Raw genomic sequence first — 21,951 nt, 5'->3', positions numbered from 1 at the left:
CTCCTTCAATTTATAACAGACCCATCTTTCTCATCTTATGCTATGTTTCATGATGATGAATTGCAAAAGCTTTAATGCTATTTTATATGTATATTAAGACTCAGTAAGGACAAATGTCAGCTACTATAACCTGTGTTAGATTAATGTTTAACTCAATATCCTTTCCTATGTAATATGACAGATATTATATTTTGTGGGTCTTTTAATTAAACTGCTTGAGCCTTGATTATGGAAACATACTATTCTATCTTTTATTGTTGCATAAATTTGACTAAGATTAATATTTCAAATATAGTTCTTAAAATATAAATTATATGACATACAAATCAAAAGATAACAAAACATAACTTTGTCTTATAATGTAGTCGAATTTAAACATTGATTCAGAATATGCTTATACATGTTAATTAATTTATCAAAACTTCAAAAAAACAAGTAGATCTAAAATGGTGAAACAAAGTTTCTGACCAACATTTATATTACCTGTATCGATAAATGCATTCCCCCCATCGCATATATATATCTGTCATTGCTACTCAATTTTGATGAATTTATTGCACAATTGTTCACAATTGAAATTAATAACCAAATTCTCCCAGACCATAACAAAAACGATTCTTTGATTATTTATATTTCCAATGATGCTCTGTCTGGAAAATGGTAGGAGCTGATGACAATATCCCAAACTCTGGGTGATTGAATATGTTCCCCGTCAACAAAATTCAAATAAAATATGTATAAGATACAAGTAGAAGAATAATTAACAAAAGAGATATTACTTATGTAGATTAACATTCCTACAACTAGATTTAGGCATATAAACACTGAGAATCATATATTTCATAAAAACCAAAGACGAAAACTGATTTTTTTTTCCTTCAGGTAAACATTGATAATTACCTGATCTGGATCAAGACACTTTGGTATGATTCTAAATCGAAATTGTTCTTTCAAGGTCTGGAAATTTGGATCCATAGAGATGGAAAATTTGTCATACCTCAGCATTGTAAACCTACCCGTTTTTTATGTTAAAATCACAATAATTAGATGTGGGTTTCATAATTCGGATCATGGCTTTGTAATGGGCCAACTTTGTCTTTGGCCCAAATTACATAATATTTTATTGTATTATAATGAATTAAATGTACTACTTTAAATACTAAAGAGAAAGAACTCTATTCTAACTTTGCAACATTTGTACTAATGTATAGAAAAAGGTATTTCTTAGATTAAGTTTTTTTTTTTATATATTGAATATTACTTGCTATAATTACTTTCACGATTTTTTCAAATTTTTAATTCTATTCTTCAAATTTTATATTTTCTCATCTTCACCTCTTCAAATTCTTCTATTTTCAAAAAAATGTATCAAACTAATTTCTCCAATAATTCATAAAGCTTACAAAATGTTTTTCCACGGTCTATCTATCCTATGACATTTGTTTTTTCACATTATTATAAATTTATTTCCAGTTATTTAGATAATTATAAATTTTTTTCAATTCTCAATATTAATAATGAATGAAAAATAAATGAAATTCATATAACGGACATTTATTCGAATTTTATAAAACATTCGATCAACTAGGAATAAGTTTTGGTTGTCAAAAAATTAGAATGTAGTACAAATGCTAATTATAATTTTCCAAAACAATTAGAGTTATTCTTCTATTTGAAAAAAAATGTCTAGAACTAATTTCTCCAATAATTTATAAAACTTATAAAATTTTAACGACCATTCATCTATCCAATTACGTTTGTATTTTCCCGTTCTGATAATTTTTTTCAAGTTACTAAAATAATTCTACATATTTTCCGAATGTTAATATTTATGAAGACTAACAAATAAATAAAATTCATTTGACGGACATTTGTTTTAACTTAATAAATCATTCAAACAACTAAGTATAAATTTTGGTTGTCCATAAAATAAAATTTAGTACATTTTGGTTGAAAAATTAGTTTTCTTGCTTTTTTAATATTCATTACTATATAACTTAACATTAGTCATTCACTTACAGACTTTTAGAGAATTAGATCTTTTTTTTATTATAAAATTTTCCGATGAACTGGGTATTCAATGAAAAATTTTAAGCTTATGATACTTATTTAATAAATGTAAACAAACACTTTCAACATTGAGTAGTTTGATTCATTAAAACAACATTAAAACAAAGCAGCAAATAGTTTGATTCATTACAGACCATAAACTACATTCAACCTAAACATCAATAACATCAACACTAAGAATAAACATCAATAACATAAAGTTACACCAAACCAAATTAAACTTATACATCCTACACTTCAGCATCCGACCTACACCTTCTAACATAATCATCTTCCTAATCTTAAAAAACCAACATTAAAACCAAATTAAGTCAAAATAATCCTAACATAATGCATAATCACCATCCTCCAACAACTTATCTTTGCAACCTCCCTTTTTTCCACCAATATCAAGCTTCCAAAATCATCTTCTTTTTCTCTTCAGATTTTAAATACGCGCACAACATTATTACCAGAGTTAACAAGCGAAAAATTAAAGCATAGTTCATCACCGGCACGAAACCCATTTTTGCGACAAAAACCATACCAACCAGGTCCTAAGGCGGTAACCGGAAAAGGATTATCGTGAATTGCAACTTGAAGATCAGTCTTTGATCCATTGTCACAGCAAGCAGTTATAACATCCACATTAGAATTTCTCAAAAAAACTGCAAACATATCCCATAAGCTCTGTTTTGCAAATTAAAACATCGTAAATATACATCTAAAATAACTGTCATCATAAACATTTTTATAAATCACAAACATTAAATAAATTATAAAACTCACCAAATATGGATTCCTTATGTTATCACGCGTGAGTTCCACTTGAAATCTAGCACAATTACCAATAGTATATCGGCTATGATAGTTTGGTATTTGATCTTCACTTACAAATCTTCTTGCAGCCGTGATGCCAAAAAGACCATTACCATGATACGCAAAATGAATTTCTTCATTCTTATGAAGGTCGAAATGATCTCTCATCTGTTTCCATCCATCAGTCAGAAGAGGATGAATTTCATCTTTGTTGTATGTAACAAGATGATGTTCAAATCGGTAATCCATTATTCTCCATTCTACAGGAAGTTCATGACCAAATTCACGAATGAAATTTGGATCCACCTCTCCAAATTCCTAATTCGATTTTCAACAATCAGTTAATTAGTTAATTTCAACATCTAGAATTCATAAATTTTCGCAAGAAAAAAACAGAAATTTCTAAATACCTGATTAGAGAAGAACATAGTAGCAAAGCTTCCAAGAGGTGTAACATCAATTAAATCGCAATAGTAGGTCTCCATGAAATCTTGGAAGAGAAAAATGAGAAATGATATATTTGTTGATTACTGATATCAACAGATCTTTGTATATATATCTATACCTAATTTAATTATCTTTTGTTTTACCCCAAAAGCATAAATAAAAATAATAAAATATTAGATTACATTACAAAAAATCTTATCTTATCCAACTACCAATAGTTGGTATGACAATGTCTATATAAGTGATACTTGCTCTGTCCAAATTTTATTGACACAGTTAACGGTTGTGCATTATATACAACTTTTTATTTCAACTAATTTTACTACTAATAAACAACAATAAAAATTATTATATATCAAATTTAGTTCGTATGTATGAATATTTTGAAAAAAAACTTTATGCATGTTCCTTTTTGAAAATAAATTATTTTATGAAAATTTCGGAAATGTTCCTTTTATTGTTCCTTTTTATTCATGCATCTTTAATTTCATACTTTTTTTTCCCAAACTATGTACATAAAATAATAAATTTTTAAAAATTTTACATACCTAAAATCATTTTTTAAATATATTCCGATTACCACAAAAAAAATTACATTAACAATTTTAAGAACTTCGCCTATTTTTTAAATAACTACAGATTTTTTTACATACCAAATAACTTTATTTCAAATGGTTCAGGTAAAATAATAAAACAATTATAACTTTTAAAAAAATATACACAACTACTAAATTTTTTTCGAAGTTTTTAGGTAAAATCAAAAAATTATATTTTTTTTATAGACCTTAAGACTTTTAACCAAAGAATTTAGATTAGAAAAATTTCATAAATTTTTACATATGTACACTTTTTTTTTTCAAATTTTTTAACTAACAACAACAAAATATTAAATTAAGATTGGGTTTGGTTGCATTTTTTGGGGTAGAAATTGAAAGTTTCTAATAGGCTATATATTATTTTTCGGCCCAGTTAGAATATAATTTTGGCCCAATACAACCACCACATACAATATCCAACACTTCAAAAACTCTCATTCATCTACTAACCCTAAAACAAGGCTGCAGCTGAAGTTTCTCAGGTTTGTTAATCTTCTTCCTTAAAATGATTTTTATTTCTTTTCATAAAACCTCATATTAAGGTTCAAAATAGGTTTAGTATCAATTCATTAATTCCTTTATAATTTTAAATTTAATCATCAATCATTATTTTCTAATTTTTTTAATGGATCAAATCTCATTTCAATTGAAAATCAATTCTGTTTATTTTCATTACTAATTATACGAAATCATTATACAGGCTGAAAATGGATTCGTCAAATAACAGGTATGAATCAATAGTTCTATGCGTTATTAATATTTGAATTTTTTTTTAAACACAATTATTCCTCATTGTTTTTCAGATTAAGACTGACCAGTTCATTCAAATTATTTTTCATATTATTCCTCATTATTTTTCATATTATTAACTCAATTCTTTTACTCATAATATTTCATCGAACTTTCTTTGCATCATTTTTTATATCAATTTCACAATTATTTTTAATATGATTATTCTCAAATTGCAATTTCATCATTTTATGAATGTTTCCTAAATCATATAAATATATTTGTTTTACATAGTGAATTTGAAATTGATGAAATGGAAGCAGAATATGGGAAGTTTCTGGATCAATATGCAAAAAATTATGACTCTTACGATGCTCAAGGATCAAATCAGACTAATCATGACATATCCCCTGTTGATAACAATATAGAACCATGTCTTGAAAATTTCTACGGTCAAACATTTGGTAGATTGTCAATTAGTGGTCAACTAATACAATCATATGTTTTTGAATTAACACTTGCTCAACTAAACAAGGCAACAAAGACACAATTTGTAAGTTTTAATTAACCTCAAATTTATTTTCTTAGTTGATTACTTACTACAATGTTATTTATACTTTGTTATTCTAATTAATAATCTTACATTTTTGTAGACACTACCTTCTGAATTTAGCAATTATGTAAGGCAATACAATTTTCATAAGCTGGTTCTACAAGTACCAAACAAGAGCAGTTCAATTGTTCACTTAAAATATCCAGAAAATCATTCGGAGAATGTCAAAATTGCAAGAGGATGGAAAAATTTCTGTTTGGCCAACAATATTGAATTAGGAGATAGAATAAGTTTTGAATTCAAAGATATAAACTTAAATGTTTGTCAGGTTTCCATAGTTTAGACAACCTTTTATGCTACAATCATAACTTTTATTTGCTAAGTATTTGATATTCCTCTATATGGTTGTAATGGCTTTAATATTAAGTTATTGTTTTATTTAACTATTACAGCAAACAAAAATTATCTCCATTATTTATAAAGACAACGCTGAAATCCAATTAATTGTTCTATTTATCAAAAAATTATTTCGTTGAAATCAACTACGTAACGCGCCGAAGGCGCGTGCAACGCGCCGAAGCACACTTACGACCTAAGAAACCGACGCAATATAACGCGCCGAAGGCGCGTCCCGTGCGTACGCACGGGTTTGTACCTAGTTGGTGATGAATGATGGAAAGCTCTAAGATCCAAAGATACATATTGCTCAACCACTGCTTCTTAGCTTGAAAGTTAAGTCTACACAACAAGAGTTATGACCCCACGAGCTATTCACACCTTTTTCAACCTTCTAAGATCCAAAGATACATATTGCCATGTAAACTTCATAACAACTACACTGTGCATGTAATGGTCAAGGATTTTCAGAAGCGTCATAGTTTATCTTGGGAGTAAAAGGGGTAAAAGAAAAATATTAAAATGCATGGGTCATATGTACATATTAAAAGGGGTATTATATTTTTATTTTGCTTCTTCAAAAAGAAAATTTAAATAATGATAATTTGTCAACAAAAAAAAAATAATTGCTTCAAAAAAAATTTGTCAAAAGAAAAAAGACATAAAAATAATACAAGGAAAAATAATTAAAATATTACACTTAATTAAAGATTAAATATAGGAAAGTTAGTATTAATGAAATGCATTAAATTTGTTTCATTAAAAAAAAATAGGAAAGTTAGTAATAATAAAATGTATTAAATTTGTTTCGTTCAAAAAAAAAGAAAGGAAAGTTAGTATATTTTATATTTAATTAAAGATTAAATATTGAAAAGTTAATTAGTATTAATGAAATGCATTAAATTTGTTTCGTTAAAAAAAAATATAGGAAAGTTAGTATATTTTATATATTTTACAATGTAAATGAATTCACAATTATTGTTTCGTTAAATTTTTGTTTTTTTTTTTCTTTATAGAAAAAAACAGCTAATTGATTATGGTTTTTCACAATCATATACCACATCTACATTATAACATAATAATAACAGGCAATAAAAAAAAATTTAAAAGTCATATTGAAAATATAAAATTTTGAAATGTTGAAAGAAATTATTATGAAATAATTGGATATATATTTAAACATTTACAATTTTATTTAGACGAATGAGATAATAATTTGTGTGATGATTGTTTTAAATCATGTCACCTAATATGAAAAGGTAATAATAAGATAATAACATGATAATAGATGCCTTCATATTGAAAAGAAGTCATCAAATATTGTTTTTACGAAAGAATTATTGTTATTATTATTTTTTGGTACATTTTATTTTTATTATTATAATTGTCTTTTTTGGAAGAAAAATAAAATAAAACACACTCGTTTTTTAATTTTATTTTTATTTTCTCTGTTATTGTTCTCGATTAGATTAAGATACTTAACCAAAGAGAAAATAACGCTCGCGTGCGTGTGTACGTTTAGATCTCAAACACGCTCTCTTCTCCGCTACGAAAATTAGAGAGAGAGAGAGAGAGAACAAAACTAACGAAATCGTTGAACCACCGTCACCACCACCACCAACCACCGCGCCTTGAATGAAAACCTCGACGACGTCGTCACATATATCTCCCCAATCCTCAATCAAGGTTCACTTCTTCTTCATCTTCACATTCATTTGTTCGTTCAATTTTTTCATTTCTCGAATTCATTTTTTTCAAATCAGACGGTTAGTTATGTTAGAAATGAATTTATGAAAAAAACCTCGAATACATTGCTTTGTGTAACGGAATCGTTGATGATTTTGTAATAACGTGTTTGAAATTTGATTTGGTTTGATTCGGTGCAGGATTAGGGTGTGGTGATTGCAGTTTAGTTACCGTGGGTAGCAACAACGGAGTGGATCGGAAAATGGACAAGAACAAGAGCCGTACCGATCTACTCGCAGCTGGCAAAAAGAAGGTATCTCTCTTTGTTAACTTATCAATTTCTTACGTATCAAGTTTGCGTGTGTGTTTGTTTTAGGGTAATTAGCTTTGCCAATGTTGTTAAATAGCGGCGATAGCTTAACAGAATTTGAACAAATTGTTATTGTTTTGTAATACACTGTTTAGTTCAAACTTCAAAGTGTTGCCATACAGCAGCTACAGCATAGGTAAATTTGAGCAAATCACTGTTGTTCTGCAATATACTATTTAGTACAGAGATATAGCGGCTATGGTGCAGTGGAATTTGAACAAATTGTTATTGTTCGGTGATACGCTATTTAGTATAACTTGTTCTCAAGTAGAGCCTATAGTGGCGCTAAAACACTAGCATAGCGGAATTTGAACAAACTGCTATTTTCCGTTATGTATGATTAAAAGCACAAACCTCTTGTTTTTGTACTCTTGGTTTTGGTTTCAATTAGAGTTAGATAGTTGTTATCTAGTAAATTGTTACAACTAAGAAGAATTTGTGGATACTGTGAAGTAACGGTGCAGGTTAGAAAGTAAAATGTATAGTTGATAAGTTTATACTTATATGTGTTTATGGATAAGTTGAAAGAGAGAGCTTCTGGACAAAATGAGATGGAGAAGCTATTGTTTTAAAATTCTTAGTTACTATAAATTTTTTCTTCCAATAAGTTCTTGTGGAGAATTTTAACAAAACTGACTCCAAATCCACTTAAGAAAATAGTGTGGCATGCCGAACCTTGTAGTTATTCAGCTGTTCATTTTCATTTTTGAAGTTTGATGCGTGTGTAATTGGGATTTAGTTTTTATAGGATCAGAAAATATGAGATTTTATCTTTCTCTTCCTATATGTCTCCTTTTACTAGTCTGCTTCAACATATATAGGGTGGTACAGTTGAATGGTTGCAGTTATTAATTTTGATTGTCATATTTTTATCGTCAGCTCGAACAATATCGTCAGAAGAGGGGTGGTAGTAGCCGTGGAAAATCATCAAAGAAGTCTTCAAAAAATCAGCTACCTGAGTCTGATGCTGATACTGCTAGTGTTACCTCTACAGGATCATCTCAGGTTACTGATGGAAATGTTGAAACCAACAGTGACCCCAATGTGGTTATCACTGAATCACTAGAGTCACAGTCTTTGGCAAGCTCAGCAGCTGACGATGTTGATCCATCTGTTGATTCTTCGTCAGTGGCCATGACATATGATACAGGTGAAGAAACTGATTTGGATTCTAATGCTAAATCGGCACTTCAGGGTCATGGGGTCCATGAGAAGGATTCTGAATTGTCTGCCAAAGATCAAGGGGGAAGTTCTCAGAATCTTGGTGATAATGTGGCAAAAGATGAATCTTTGACAAGCTCGTCAGCTCCTGACGTTGATCCATCTTTTGATTCGTTGTCAGTGGCCATGACATATGATGCAGTCGCCAGAACTGAATTGGATTTTAATGCTAAGTTAGCACTTGAGGGTCACGGAGTCAATGAGAATGAATCTGAATTGTCATCCCAAGATCAAGGGGGAAGCTCTCAGAATGTTGGCTCTGATGTAGCAAAAGATGTGTCTTCGAAAACTTCAAATAGTGAAGGAGGAACAGCACACGATCATGCCTCTGAACCGGTCACCCTTTTGTCCCCACATGCTTCTATTACAACTGCAGTGGATGAGTCTGTCACTGTTGAAAAAGAGAGTGAAAAAAGGGAAGACTCATTGCCTTTATCTGAGGATATTCCCAATAAATTTGTGGCACAAACGAGAGAAGATCAGGTAACAGATTTAGGTTGTGCTCTCTCTCCCTGTCTCTTTAATCTAATTGCATAATTTTATGTTCAATTATAAGGGTATTAGTTGGGAAGGCTGGGAAAACTGGTATATGGATTTGATTTATAATTTATATTCTCATTTATTGCTGGGTAGGGGCAATGCAGGAAGCTGATGATTTGGATATGACGAAATCTTGTCAAAGCACTGATGCAATTATAGATAATCAAAAGGAGATTCCTTTGTTTGAAGCTGGTGAGAGTGATCAGTCTCTTTCAAGAATTGCTTTGAAGAATACTATAATCGAGGAGGCATCTCACGAAGCAGAACAACTAGACAGGCCAGATAATATTGTATCTGTGGGGACTTCATTGGAAAATTTGGAGAGAGATACATTACCGGGTTCATCTTACGAAGAGATGATTCTTCAGCCTAATCAAGAACAGATAAGCACGGGTGTCCGTAGTGGACAGGACATGGCGCTTCCGGTGGGGTTTAACCAGCAATTCACTCTTGTTGGATCTGCAGTTGATGATCCCACTCACGAGTTGTCTGCATTTGCTTCAACCAGATCGTTGGACGTATCTCCTATCTCTAATGCGAGCTCAGTTAATCTCTTGCAGCTAGCTGAATTTATAAAGGGGATTAATGAAGAAGACTACCAGTTTCTGCTCAAGGAAAGAGGAGCAGTTTCTGATGCAGATCCTTTAACTAGTAGTTCAGTTCTACCAGATCATGACTTTTCAGAAGCATTTCAGAGACTGAAAGAAGAATTGTTTCTTGCTAGTACGATGCAAAACATATTCAATATGCAGCTAGCTGAACAACTGGAGCTCCAATCTGAATCTGATTATCACCGTCACCAGTTGATTGGTGAACTATCACAACTCCGTGATTCACACAATGAAGTTAATGAGAACAATCAACGCCTTAGCGAAGAACTTGCTAACTGTCGTGTAGAACTACAGAATAATTCACGCAAGAGTGTAGAACTACAAAACCAATTTGATACTGCCATGACAGGGGTTGAAGCTCTTTCTGCTAGAGTAGTTGAGCTACAGATTAGTTTTGAAATGTCTCAGAAAGATTCATCGGATCTCTCCACAGAGTTGGCTGACTGCAGAAGTTTGATCTCAAGTTTACAGGATGAAAAGAAGGTCATGAGCGAAACTCTTAATTTAGTGATTGCGGAGAAAAATAAACTTGCGGAGGAGAAGGAGTTTTACCTCTGTGAAAGTAAGAATGTGGCAACTGAATTATCTGGCTTAAAGAGTTCAATGGAAGGAGTAGAAGTCGAAAATTCCAACTTAATTGACAGGATCTCTTTGGTGACCGAAGAGAGCAATAAGTTCAAAGCAGAAATTGAGCATCTCTTGCATGAGATTGATAGGCTATCGTTAGATTTGGTTGAAAATAAAGATTTGGTGGCAAGTCTACAGGCAGAAAATTCCAACTTAAATGGGGACCTTGCATTGTCAGTTGATAAGATTAAAAATCTGGAAGATGAGAGTCAATCTGTTGTTCTTGAGAATCAAAGGCTCTCTTCTCAGATTGTTTCCCTACAAGAACAATTATCTATAGAAAAGGGAGAACGAACGAGGTTTGAAGATGACCTTAAAGAAGCCACAATGCAATTAGAACAACTTTCCAAGGAAAATGTATCACTCAATAGCACTTTGGATGACCACAAGGCTAAAATAGAAGAAATTGAAAAGAAACACAGTGAACAACTATCTCAACTTGAGAACTTCGGGAATCAAGCACATGTTGGATGGGACCAAAGTAAGGGCCTTGAGATTGCAGTTACTGAAGATTCTCATCAGATGGATCAGAGGTTAGATGAAGGTGCAGCAGGGGGACCATTTGAAAATATATCCGAACAAGAAATTTTCAATGATTCTCTTGAGTTTGTTTCGTTAAAGACTGGTTTGAACGAGGTGGAAAATGTTTTGGTGAAGCTTGAAAAGGCGATTAATCAGTTGCGTTCTCAAAAAGTAATCTCTAGCGGGACTGGTGAGAAAGTTTCTTTACCCGCGGTGTCAAAATTGATACAGGCTTTTGAATCAAAAGTAAAGGAAGATGAGCATGAGGTAGAGATAAGTGAGTCACAATCAAACTCATTTATTACGTTAACCGAAGACCAAGTAAGAAACTTGAGAAAATTGCTTTCAAAGTGGAAGCTGGATGTTCAGAGTGCAGCTGCATTGTTCAAGGGGGAACGAGATGGTAGGAAAATTGGGAATGCAAAGTACAGTGATCTCGAGGACCAATTCGAAGGATTGAAGCAGCATTGTTCAGATTTGGAAGCATCTAACATCGAACTTGTAGTTCAATATGAAACAGTTAAGCAACTTCTGGGTGACATTCAGGAAAAGAAATGTCATCTTGAGGAAATCTGTGAAGCTCTAAAGCAAGAAGACATCCATCTCAAAGCCAAAAATAATGAACTCTATGAAAAGCTTGGATATTGTCATTCAAAAGTTATTGAATTGCATGCTGAACTGAATGATGTGAAACAAAGTTCGAAAGAGACGGCTTCTGTTATTGGCAGTCAACTAGAAAACTTGCAGAAGGAAGTGACGGAGAGGGCAATGCTACTTGAGCAAGGCTGGAACACTACTATTTCTGATATTGTTGAGTTAGTTGCAAAGCTGAATGAATCAGTTGGGGAAACATCGTCTACATCAGCCTCTTCTGCCACCCGGGATGGCTTTGATATCAGTCATTTGTTAGAAGCTTCTGTTAGTGCTGCCAGTGAAATGATTTTTGATTTGCAGAAGAAACTTGAAGCTACTAATGCAGATCATGAAATAATCTCCACGTCATATAAAGAAATGACGTCAAAATGCGATCATCTGCTTGGGAGGAATGAAATGGCTATCAATGTATTGCAGAAGATGTACAGCGACCTGAGGAAACTTATATATAGTAGTGGTTGGTCTTTGGATGAAGATAAGAAGATAGATGAGCAAAGTGAGGCACTGCCTGATCTACTAAATTATAATAGTTATGAGACCATCATGAAGCATTTGGGGGATGTATTGATTGAAAAGCTCGAACTGGAGTCTGTTACCAAGAAGATGAAGTCAGAATTGGAAGAACTGAAGATGAAGTGTCTTGGTTTAGATTCTGTTGGGAAGCTAATTAATGATGTTGAAGGTGTGCTGAATGTGGAAACTCTGAATATAGAAGTAAACACATCACCCCTTTTGTACTTAGATTCATTAGTGTCTAGTCTTGTACAGAAAACCAAAGAGGCTGAAATCCAGAATCACACCACTAAAGAAGAATATGGATCAAAGGAGATGGAATTGGATGAACTGAAGGAAAAGATGCAATATCTAGACATGCTGCGTCTTGAGAATGAAAATGAAATCTTCGTTCTAAGGGAAAGCTTACATCAAGCCGAGGAAGCTCTTTCTGCTGCACGTTCTGAATTGCGTGAGAAAGCAAATGAACTCGACCATTCAGAACAACGAGTGTCCTCCATCCGGGAGAAGCTTGGTATAGCTGTTGCCAAGGGAAAAGGGTTGATTGTACAGCGAGATGGCCTCAAGCAGTCCCTAGCTGAGACATCTGGTGAATTGGAGAGATGCTTGCAAGAGCTGAAGTTGAAAGATACAAGACTCCATGAGCTTGAAACAAAACTTAAGACCTATTCAGAGGCTGGTGAACGTGTGGAAGCTCTGGAATCTGAACTTTCATATATTCGTAATTCAGCTAATGCCTTGAGAGAGTCATTTCTCCTCAAAGATTCAGTGCTTCAGAGGATAGAAGAGGTTTTGGAAGATCTGGATCTGCCTGAGCAGTTTCATTCAAGTGATATAATTGAAAAGATTGATTGGTTGGTTAGGTCAGTTGTTGGAAACTCATTGCCCGTGAATGATTTGGAGCAGAAGGATTCTGCAGGAGAACGTTCATACTCTGATTCTGGTAATGCTGTCACAGATTCCTGGAAAGATGATAGTCAGCTACAACCAGATTCAGGGGATGATGCAGGGGGACATTCACACTCTGATGCTGGTTTTGTTGTCACAGATTCCTTGAATGATGATAGTCAGCAACAGCCAGATTCAGGGAGTGATTTTCAAAAGAACTTTGAGGAGTTGCAGAGTAAATATTATGGGTTGGCTGAGCAAAACGAAATGCTGGAGCAGTCATTGATGGAAAGAAACAGCATAGTCCAGAGATGGGAAGAGCTTGTAAACAAGATTGATATGCCTTCACATTTGCGGTCTATGGAGATGGACGATAGGATTGAATGGTTAGGAAGAGCACTTGCCGAGGCTAATCATCATGTAGATTCTCTGCAGCTGAAGATTGAAAGATATGAAAGTTATTGTGGATTGCTAAATGCTGATCTGGAAGAGTCTCAAAGGACAGTGTCCGCTCTTCAAGAAGACCTTAGAGCTCACACATCTGAGAAAGAGCACCTTTCTGAAAAATTAGAGGCTCTGAGACACGAATGTGAGAAACTATCGGTGCAGACAAGGGAAGCTGAACTTGAGAATGAAGATATGCACAATGAAATAATTAGTTTGAAGGACCAAATGGAGCAGAAAGCTGAAATTGAAGAGCAGATTTTCACCATTGATGGCAAGATAAAAAAATTACGAGACTTAGTTGGGGATGCCTTGTCAGAATCTGAAACAGAATATCAGATTTCTGATGGTGCAAATATTGATTCTTTTGAAGAATTGCTGAGAAAGCTTATAGAAAATCATGCTAGTCTTTCATCAATAAAAGCCACGAGTGGTGTTGTACTTGAAGGACATCATTCGCAAGAAGATGATGCTCCTCTTCATGAGGAAAGAAGTATTGATATGCATGCTAAGGAGCAAGCGGAAGCAGATATTGATAGATACAAGAAAGATCTGGAGGCGGCTTTGAGTGAATTAGAGCATTTGAAGGAGGAGGGAGAGAGAGCTTTGGAAAAGCAAATATCTCTATCTGGTGAAGTTGGAGCTCTAAGTAAAAGAACTGAGGAGTTGCAAGAGCTACTCAATCAGGAGGAGCAGAAGTCAGCTTCTGCTAGAGAGAAGTTAAATGTTGCAGTCAGGAAAGGGAAGTCACTGGTGCAACAAAGAGACAGTCTAAAACAAACCATTGGAGAGATGAGTGTTGAGATGGAGCACTTGAAATCTGAGATCAACAACCGGGAACACACTATTGCCGAGCATGAACAGAAGTTGAGGCAGTTGTCAACCTACCCAGATAAGTTAAAAGCTCTTGAATCTGAGAGTTCTCTTCTGAAGCATCGTTTGGAAGAAACTGAACACCATTTGCAGGAGAAAGAATATTCCTTGAAACTGATTTTGAACAAGTTAGGTGAGATTGATATTGGTGGTCAAGGTCATATAAGTGATCCTGTGAAGAAGGTGGAGTGGGTCGGAAAGCTGTTCTCTGATCTTCATAATTCTGTTGCTTCTTTAGAACAAGAATCCAGGAAATCTAAAAGAGCATCAGAGCTCCTGTTGGCAGAGTTGAATGAGGTTCAAGAAAGGAATGATAGTTTTCAGGAGGAGCTTGCTAAGGCGGCCGACGAACTTGTGGATCTCAAAAGAGAAAGGGATTCAGCGGAGGGCGCCAAACTGGAAGCTCTTTCCCATCTTGAAAAGTTATCTGCATTGCACAAGGAAGAAAAAACGAGCCATTTTTATGAGCTGGTGGACTTAAAATCTAGCATGAACCAAGTCTGGAAACACTTTGGTGAGGTTCAGAATTTACTGGCTAAGGCTTTTTTCACAGATTTGGAATCTTTTCGGAATCTGGAAGCTGGTCTTCAGTCGTGTGTGAAAGGAAACAATGCTCCAAATGTGGTGGATTCATCTTTCAGCAAAGAACATGATGATATTTTACGCAAGTCATCTGATAATGAGGTATAATTATCACATGTCTACTAGACACTTACAATGATATTTTGCACTCAGTTTTGATGTTTTTTTTTTTTTTTTTTTTTTTATATTCTGCATCAACTGCCATTAATGCGGTATGTTATGAGAATCATTAATGGAACATAGCCTGCAGTCGGCTGATATTTGATAATGGTTTGTTAATTTAATTTCTTATGCTATTTTATTTTTCGGGATGGGATCAGTAGCTTTGGTCAGATTGACATTCGTAGAATTTGGGTTGGGCTGAACTCAACCCTACAAAACCGGCTTTGTGAGGCGAGGACTATCCACCACTTATAAACACATTGTCTGGCCATAGTTCATCCAATGTGGACTCAACACCCCCATCAGGCCCAGGTGACCCGTGTGACCCGATAGCATGTGGTCCAACGGATCTTGGATAGACACTAATACCATCGTAGAATTTGGGTTGGGCTAAAACACAATCCTACAAAACCGATTTGTAAGGTGAGGATTATCCGCCTCTTATAAACACATTGCAGACCATATCTCATCAAATGGGGGACTCTTAACAGACATATTCATTGAGCTTGAAAGGAAGTTTGTTAGGATCCATTCTTTGAGCAAGAAAGAATTCCTAGAATAATTCTCTAGGCTATTTCCCCCCTCATGGCTACTCCAAATGTGCACTCTACTTTCACACCAGATAATTCTCCAGTCACTAAATGTAATTATTCAAAGCTATCTATCCCCTCTGCCAATTGAGGGCTATTTAAAAACTTTCTAAGAATAACCAAAATAACAACCACCTAACAAATTTATCAACAACTTACTAACTAACTTCTATTAACTAGCTCTTAACTACTCTAATTATCCTATATTTTTATATCCTAACAAAGTTGGACAAAGAAGTCTTTATTTTTCCATAAAGGATTTGGATGAGATAATTTTTCATGACCATATCACATAGCTTGAGCAGTTGAGATTTTATCTCATCACACCTTCTAGAATTAAATCACTTCTTTTTTAATTTATTTTTCTTAACTTTGTTAATACTACGAGATATCTTTTGATGTGAATTCTATTATGAATTGGCAATTTGAGTACATTATTTTCTTGACATTTAATTCTATTGGTAGGTGGAACATATTTGTAGTATATATATATAATGTTGCTTCTGCATTTGCAAACTTCCAATACACAACTCTCTCTCTCTCTCTCTCTCTCTCTCTCTCTCTCACACACACACACACACACACACACACACACAAGTTGATATCCCAAATTATATTCCTTTAATATCATGGCCTCTAATTTGTCTTCACTGTATTAATATTTTCATGTCGGACATAATTATTTACCTTTCTAATACTCATGATTTTTGTTCAGAAGAGCTCTGTGTATGAAGATTCTTGGTCAGAATTTGGCACAATAGACCACTACAATGATAATACCATTATTGAAGGTTTTCATCTATTTGGGCATAAGCTGCAAGAGTTTTTGGTGGAGGTCAGCTCTCTTAAGGAAAGAATACAGGTGCACTCAAGTTTGGCACAGGAGCAAGACAAAACTCTGTCAAAACTAATGACAGACATTCAGTTGGAAATTACTTCCCAAAGAGAATCGTGTGAGAACATGAAGAAAGAAGTTAGTAAACGAGATCTGCAACTTGTTGCATTGCGTGAGAACATTGCCCACCTTTATGAATCATGCATCAATTCTGTCACTGCACTTGAGAACGGAAAAGCTGAACTGGTTGGAGAAAAGGTTGAACTTTCAGATTTAGGGATTAACTTGGAAAAATCGTCATTTGATGATGAAATATCTGAGGAATGTATTAAAGCCGTGGCAGATAGATTGCTGTTGACTGCAAATGGGTTTGCTAGCATAAAAGCTGAATTTTTAGATGCTAATCAAAAGGAAATGAAGGCTACTGTAACAAATTTACAGAGGGAGCTTCAGGAGAAGGATGTTCAAAGAGACAGAATTTGTGCAGACCTGGTAAAGCAGATTAAGGACGCTGAAGCTGCTGCAAACAGATATTCTCAAGATCTTGAAACTCTTAGGATGGAGGAACATAATTTAAAAAACCAGGTAGAAGTTATTAAGGAAGAAAAGAAGATACTTGAGCAGAGAATCAAGGAGCTGCAGGATAGGCAAGGGGCTGCAGCTGAATTAGAGGATAAAGTGAGATCTCAGACTGGTTTGCTGGCTGCCAAAGACCAAGGTGGGCTTTGTATGATTCATCAAGTCTTTAAAGAAGTGAACTTGTAATATATCTTTTTATTAACCAAAACTAACAATGTTTCTGTAACTTTATGATTTATTGCAGAAATTGAAGCGCTAATGCATGCACTTGATGAGGAAGAGATGCAAATGGAAGAACTGACAAAGAAATATGAAGCACTTGAAAAGGCTGTTCAACAAAAGAATCAAGAGATTGAGAGCCTTGAATCTTCTCGTGGCAAGGTTATGAAAAAGCTTTCTGTAACTGTAAGCAAGTTTGATGAGCTTCACCAACTGTCTGCAAGTCTCCTTTCTGAGGTTGAAAAGCTTCAGTCCCAATTGCAAGAAAAAGATGGTGAAATTTCTTTCTTAAGGCAAGAGGTTACTAGATGCACCAATGATGATCTTCGTGCATCACAACTGAGCAACCAGAGAAGTCTGGATGAGATTGTTGAGTTCTTTACGTGGGTTGACACAATTGTATCTCGAGATGGGGTGGATGATATACCTCCTGATGTGAAGAGTGATACTCAGGTTCATGAGTACAAAGAAATACTTCATAAGAAGTTGATGTCTTTAATATCAGAATTAGACAATCTAAGGGGAGTTTCAGAAAGCAAGGATAAAATGTTGCAAGCAGAAAGGAGTAAGGTAGCAGAGTTGAACCACAAAGCAGAAACTCTTGAGAAGTCCTTGCATGAGAAAGAATCACAATTGAATTTGCTTGATGGTGTAGAAGAAACTGGAAAGGGAATTAACACAAGCTCAGAAATTGTGGAGGTAGAACCAGTGGTAAGGAAGTTAATTATTTATTTAATTGTTGACTTGTACTTGTACAAAAATCTTATATTGAATCCATATTAATGACAGTTATTTATTTCTTCAAAAAAAAAAAAAAAACTATGTATGAGTAGTAATGAAAAAATATTTGAGATTTTCCATTTTTTGTAAACATTACGTAGATACACAATTACGGCAGTTGCAATGCAACGATAGATTGAATTTATTTGCTCTTATTTTATTTCTTTTACAGATAAATGAGTGGACAACAACAGGGACTTTTGTTACACCTCAAGTTCGCAGTTTACGCAAGGGCAATAGTGATTATGTTGCCATTGCTGTTGATGAAGACCCTGGTAGTACCAGTAGGATAGAAGATGAAGATGACGATAAGGGTAATTTTGCTCTACTTAACCTGTGTGTTGGCTTTGGGTGCTCTCAAAAACTATGGTTTATTAACTTTTGGTTTCCTCACTTTTTCTTGCAGTTCATGGTTTCAAATCACTCACATCATCCAAAATTGTCCCAAGATTTACCAGGCCAGTGACTGACTTGATTGATGGCTTGTGGTAGGCCTATTTTTCCCCCGCTGTTGTATGGTTTTAGTAATTTCTTTTAATTTGATAAATAAATGTCATACATTCATGTTTTGCAGGGTTTCTTGTGATCGGACGTTAATGAGACAACCAGTCTTGCGGCTTGGAATTATAATTTATTGGACCATAATGCACGCACTCCTTGCCTTCTTTGTTGTTTGAGGGTCCTGGTCTGTATAATTAGTCAGTCTAAAATCCAAAACCAGGCACAGGAGGAGGTTCCATATATATTGGGGATATTCCTCTGATAGTTTGAAAAAAGATTCAGTTTAGCTGTACAGTATCTTCCTTCAACTTGCTTCTTCCTGTTGCGGTGCAATGATGTTTACCTATAAACCATAAAAAAATAAAGACGCAGCTGCAGCTGCTAGAAAGAGTGCCAGACTACAATGACGAGAAGATGAGAAAGCAGATTGCTCAATATTTGAAGAGGGTGCCATTTAGCCTGCACAAATTGTACAATTTGTGCACTGTGCACAAAAAGTTTCTAAAGGACAGCTGTCCACCCCCACTATATTTTACCAGTTATTGAAAAAAGAAAAATGAAAATAAATAATATATTTTAATTTTTGCTAATTAACCCCACCTCTGTTATATGTGTAAAAAGCATATCATACTAAATTCTCTCTTTTGCCCCTAATCCAGTAATCCTTAGTGAGTACTTTCACGTTTTTACTTTCTCATAAGCAACCACCACCAACAATCTTCTCTTTTGTTGTCCACCAAACAGCCGCTGTCTATTGCTTTCCACCAAACCACCACCGCTCGACTGCCGCTTCAACCTTCCACCTGCGTCGACCTTTGATGAAGCAGTTGTCGGCGGAGGATCTGATTTAACAACGTCATCTCCTTGCATTTTTGCAGCACACTATTTCCAATCTGAAAGGTATGTATGTTGAAAATAATGAGTAAAACATCAAAATTTACTTTTATATACTTTTATATAGTAAAACATCTCCTCGACATATAATTTTTTTTTTTAGGGTTCTTACTTTGATATGAAAATTCGAATGTTTGAGTAAGAATTAATAAAATTTAAGTGTATATTCATACTCCCCATGAAATTCTAAGCAAAATTGTATATTTACATGTTCAATTTGGTGCAAGAATGAAAAAAAAACGATTTTTGAGGTTTTGGTGTTGGTGAGCATGAGGTTGAAAACGATGAACAGTAACAAAAGGTAGTTTTACTATATATCAATTTGAATGTATGTATGTATGTATGTGTAGGAGCAGCAAAATGGATTTTAAGGAAATTCTGGATATTTTTGAAGTTGCACATGTAAGTCAGATCGGTGGAGAAGGTTCAGAGGTATGTTTGTTATGTGATAACCAAAGATGATCAGCAATTGAGTCGAGGAACTTCAAAACCAGAATATAAAATAACAATAGTATTTCTCAACAAAAAGTAGTAGAGCACAATATATGATGAATTCTATAATGCCTATACGATGACCACTTAGTGTAATGTGTGATAAGATAAGATATACCAAATATATTGATTTCAGACTTTTTAAGCATTTGCTCGTCATTAATATTTTACAGGCTTTGGGTAGTAGTTCTTTTTCGGAGAATGCTGAATATTCCTCAGACCAAGATGTGGAAGACACTGACAATCCGTGCTACGGAAACAACTTTGATGCTGAAACAGCTGTAGATTGTACGGATGACTTAGAGAAAATAAATATGAAGGAAACCAGTTCGGATCAACTTATGAGGTACCATTTTCCTGATCGTAGAGTTGCATTTATGTTTTACAATTGCTATGGTCGTTTCCATGGATTTGCCGGTAGAAAAAGTCGAGTTGTTAAGAATACTAATGGCGAAGTTGTTCAACAAACCTTTGTTTGCCATAGAGAAGGTATTAGGAATGCAAATAATGCTTTGTCTCGTAAGCGAGAGCAAAAACCTACTAGTAGGTGTCGTTGTCCAGCAAAACTTCAAGTGCATTTGGACTTGGGTAGTGAACGTTGGTACATAAAGTTGTTTGATGATATTCATAATCATTCGTTCTTGGATGAGAAGTACGAGGGTATGCTACCAGCACACAGGAAGATGAGCGATTACGACAAATACCAAATGAAAACAATGAGGAAAGCTGGCATTCCAACATCAGGTATTTATGGGTTTTTTGCTCGCTAGTAATAATAAAATAAATTAGAGAATTTTTTTTTTTGATATAAGTTAGACACATGCAGGCTCTAGCCCGCTAGTAATAATAAAATAAATTAGAGAAAAAAAGAATATGCACTGACAGTGTAAAATAATTTTACACTATCAACCAATCACAACCATATTTTTCGCCATATCATTCCACTTCACTCCAATTTCTTAATGTGACATGGAAAATTAAACTATTTCAACCAAATATTATAAACAATCTTATAGATGATTTTTTAAAATTTAGTTGCCCTCGTCGACGTAGAATATATTGAAAAACTGTACAATAATATATAGAAATTTAATTGAGATTAAAAACAAACATAAACTATGGCCGCATAAAAATATTTGGGCTCAAAACATTCTTAGCCCAACACACACACAAAAAAAAAAACAGAATTTTATGTTATTTTAATAATGATTGGTGGGGCCGCAATTTTTTTTTCCTCTCTACAATAAGTCACCAAAAAAGTTACAAGTAAAAAACCAAAATAAATCTCAACCATTAGAATATATTTATATTATATCAATGGTCCACATTTAATTGCATAAAGTTGTGCATTCATGCACAAATTGTACAATTTGTGCATGCTAAACCCCACCTTTGAAGAGCAATGGATGAAGAGCCTGCTACATAAAAACACTGGGTGGCGTTTCTTACAAAGAACGTGGTGCATTTTACCTGAACAAGATCAATTTGATACTGACTGTTTTTCTTAAATGGGATACTGGGATGGCAAGTTTTGGGTCATGTAAACCGAAAATGACCAGTTAGGTATAGGGAAACTGCTTAGCCATAAGAAATTTCAATTGCCATTCTTTTTTCATATTACTATTATATCAATCATAGCATTATTATGAATTTTTCTGACATTAAATTTGAAATATATTCCCATGTAATCCCATAATATATTTAGATTTTGACCTTCAGAGTAAATAAATCAGCATTTGATTTCTCCTCATTCTTTGAGACAGTAGCTGGTAGGTTTTT

General features: G+C 34.0%; 4 protein-coding genes across 11 annotated transcripts; 3 read left to right on the top strand and 1 right to left on the bottom strand.

The window, feature by feature from the left end:
* Positions 1-2,130: 2,130 nt before the first annotated feature.
* On the bottom strand, positions 2,131-3,391 carry LOC123902565. Its single transcript, XM_045952328.1, has 3 exons — positions 3,279-3,391; positions 2,839-3,186; positions 2,131-2,739 (listed from the first exon to the last, which is right to left on the bottom strand). The coding sequence occupies exons 1-3, from the start codon at positions 3,351-3,353 to the stop codon at positions 2,491-2,493; spliced, it is 672 nt and encodes a 223-aa protein (XP_045808284.1). The 5' UTR covers positions 3,354-3,391; the 3' UTR covers positions 2,131-2,490.
* Positions 3,392-4,349: 958 nt separating this feature from the next.
* Positions 4,350-5,649, top strand: LOC123902846. The gene is made up of 4 exons (XM_045952649.1): positions 4,350-4,393; positions 4,612-4,638; positions 4,935-5,193; positions 5,294-5,649. The coding sequence occupies exons 2-4, from the start codon at positions 4,619-4,621 to the stop codon at positions 5,534-5,536; spliced, it is 522 nt and encodes a 173-aa protein (XP_045808605.1). The 5' UTR covers positions 4,350-4,393; positions 4,612-4,618; the 3' UTR covers positions 5,537-5,649.
* Positions 5,650-7,051: 1,402 nt separating this feature from the next.
* On the top strand, positions 7,052-21,041 carry LOC123905716 (golgin subfamily A member 4-like). 8 transcript variants are annotated; one of them, XM_045955439.1, is made up of 11 exons: positions 7,061-7,275; positions 7,476-7,588; positions 8,525-9,362; positions 9,500-15,222; positions 16,588-17,425; positions 17,531-18,216; positions 18,458-18,599; positions 18,692-18,773; positions 18,860-19,686; positions 20,037-20,112; positions 20,346-20,418. In XM_045955439.1, exons 2-9 carry the CDS (start codon positions 7,538-7,540, stop codon positions 18,960-18,962), a joined length of 8,463 nt encoding a protein of 2,820 aa, XP_045811395.1. In that variant the 5' UTR covers positions 7,061-7,275; positions 7,476-7,537; the 3' UTR covers positions 18,963-19,686; positions 20,037-20,112; positions 20,346-20,418. The 8 variants fall into 8 exon arrangements, with proteins under 8 accessions (XP_045811407.1, XP_045811395.1, XP_045811387.1 ...); XM_045955431.1 differs by having other exon boundaries at positions 20,031-20,112; XM_045955451.1 differs by having other exon boundaries at positions 7,052-7,275; positions 8,525-9,349; positions 9,511-15,222; positions 20,031-21,041.
* On the top strand, positions 19,965-20,942 carry LOC123893612 (putative protein FAR1-RELATED SEQUENCE 10). The gene is made up of 3 exons (XM_045943378.1): positions 19,965-19,981; positions 20,031-20,112; positions 20,346-20,942. Exons 1-3 carry the CDS (start codon positions 19,965-19,967, stop codon positions 20,940-20,942), a joined length of 696 nt encoding a protein of 231 aa, XP_045799334.1.
* Positions 21,042-21,951: the final 910 nt, after the last annotated feature.

Source organism: Trifolium pratense, linkage group LG1 (assembly GCF_020283565.1).
Source record: "Trifolium pratense cultivar HEN17-A07 linkage group LG1, ARS_RC_1.1, whole genome shotgun sequence".
In the NCBI taxonomy this organism is placed as follows: Eukaryota; Viridiplantae; Streptophyta; class Magnoliopsida; order Fabales; family Fabaceae; genus Trifolium; species Trifolium pratense.
This window is presented reverse-complemented; position numbering and strand designations above follow the sequence as displayed.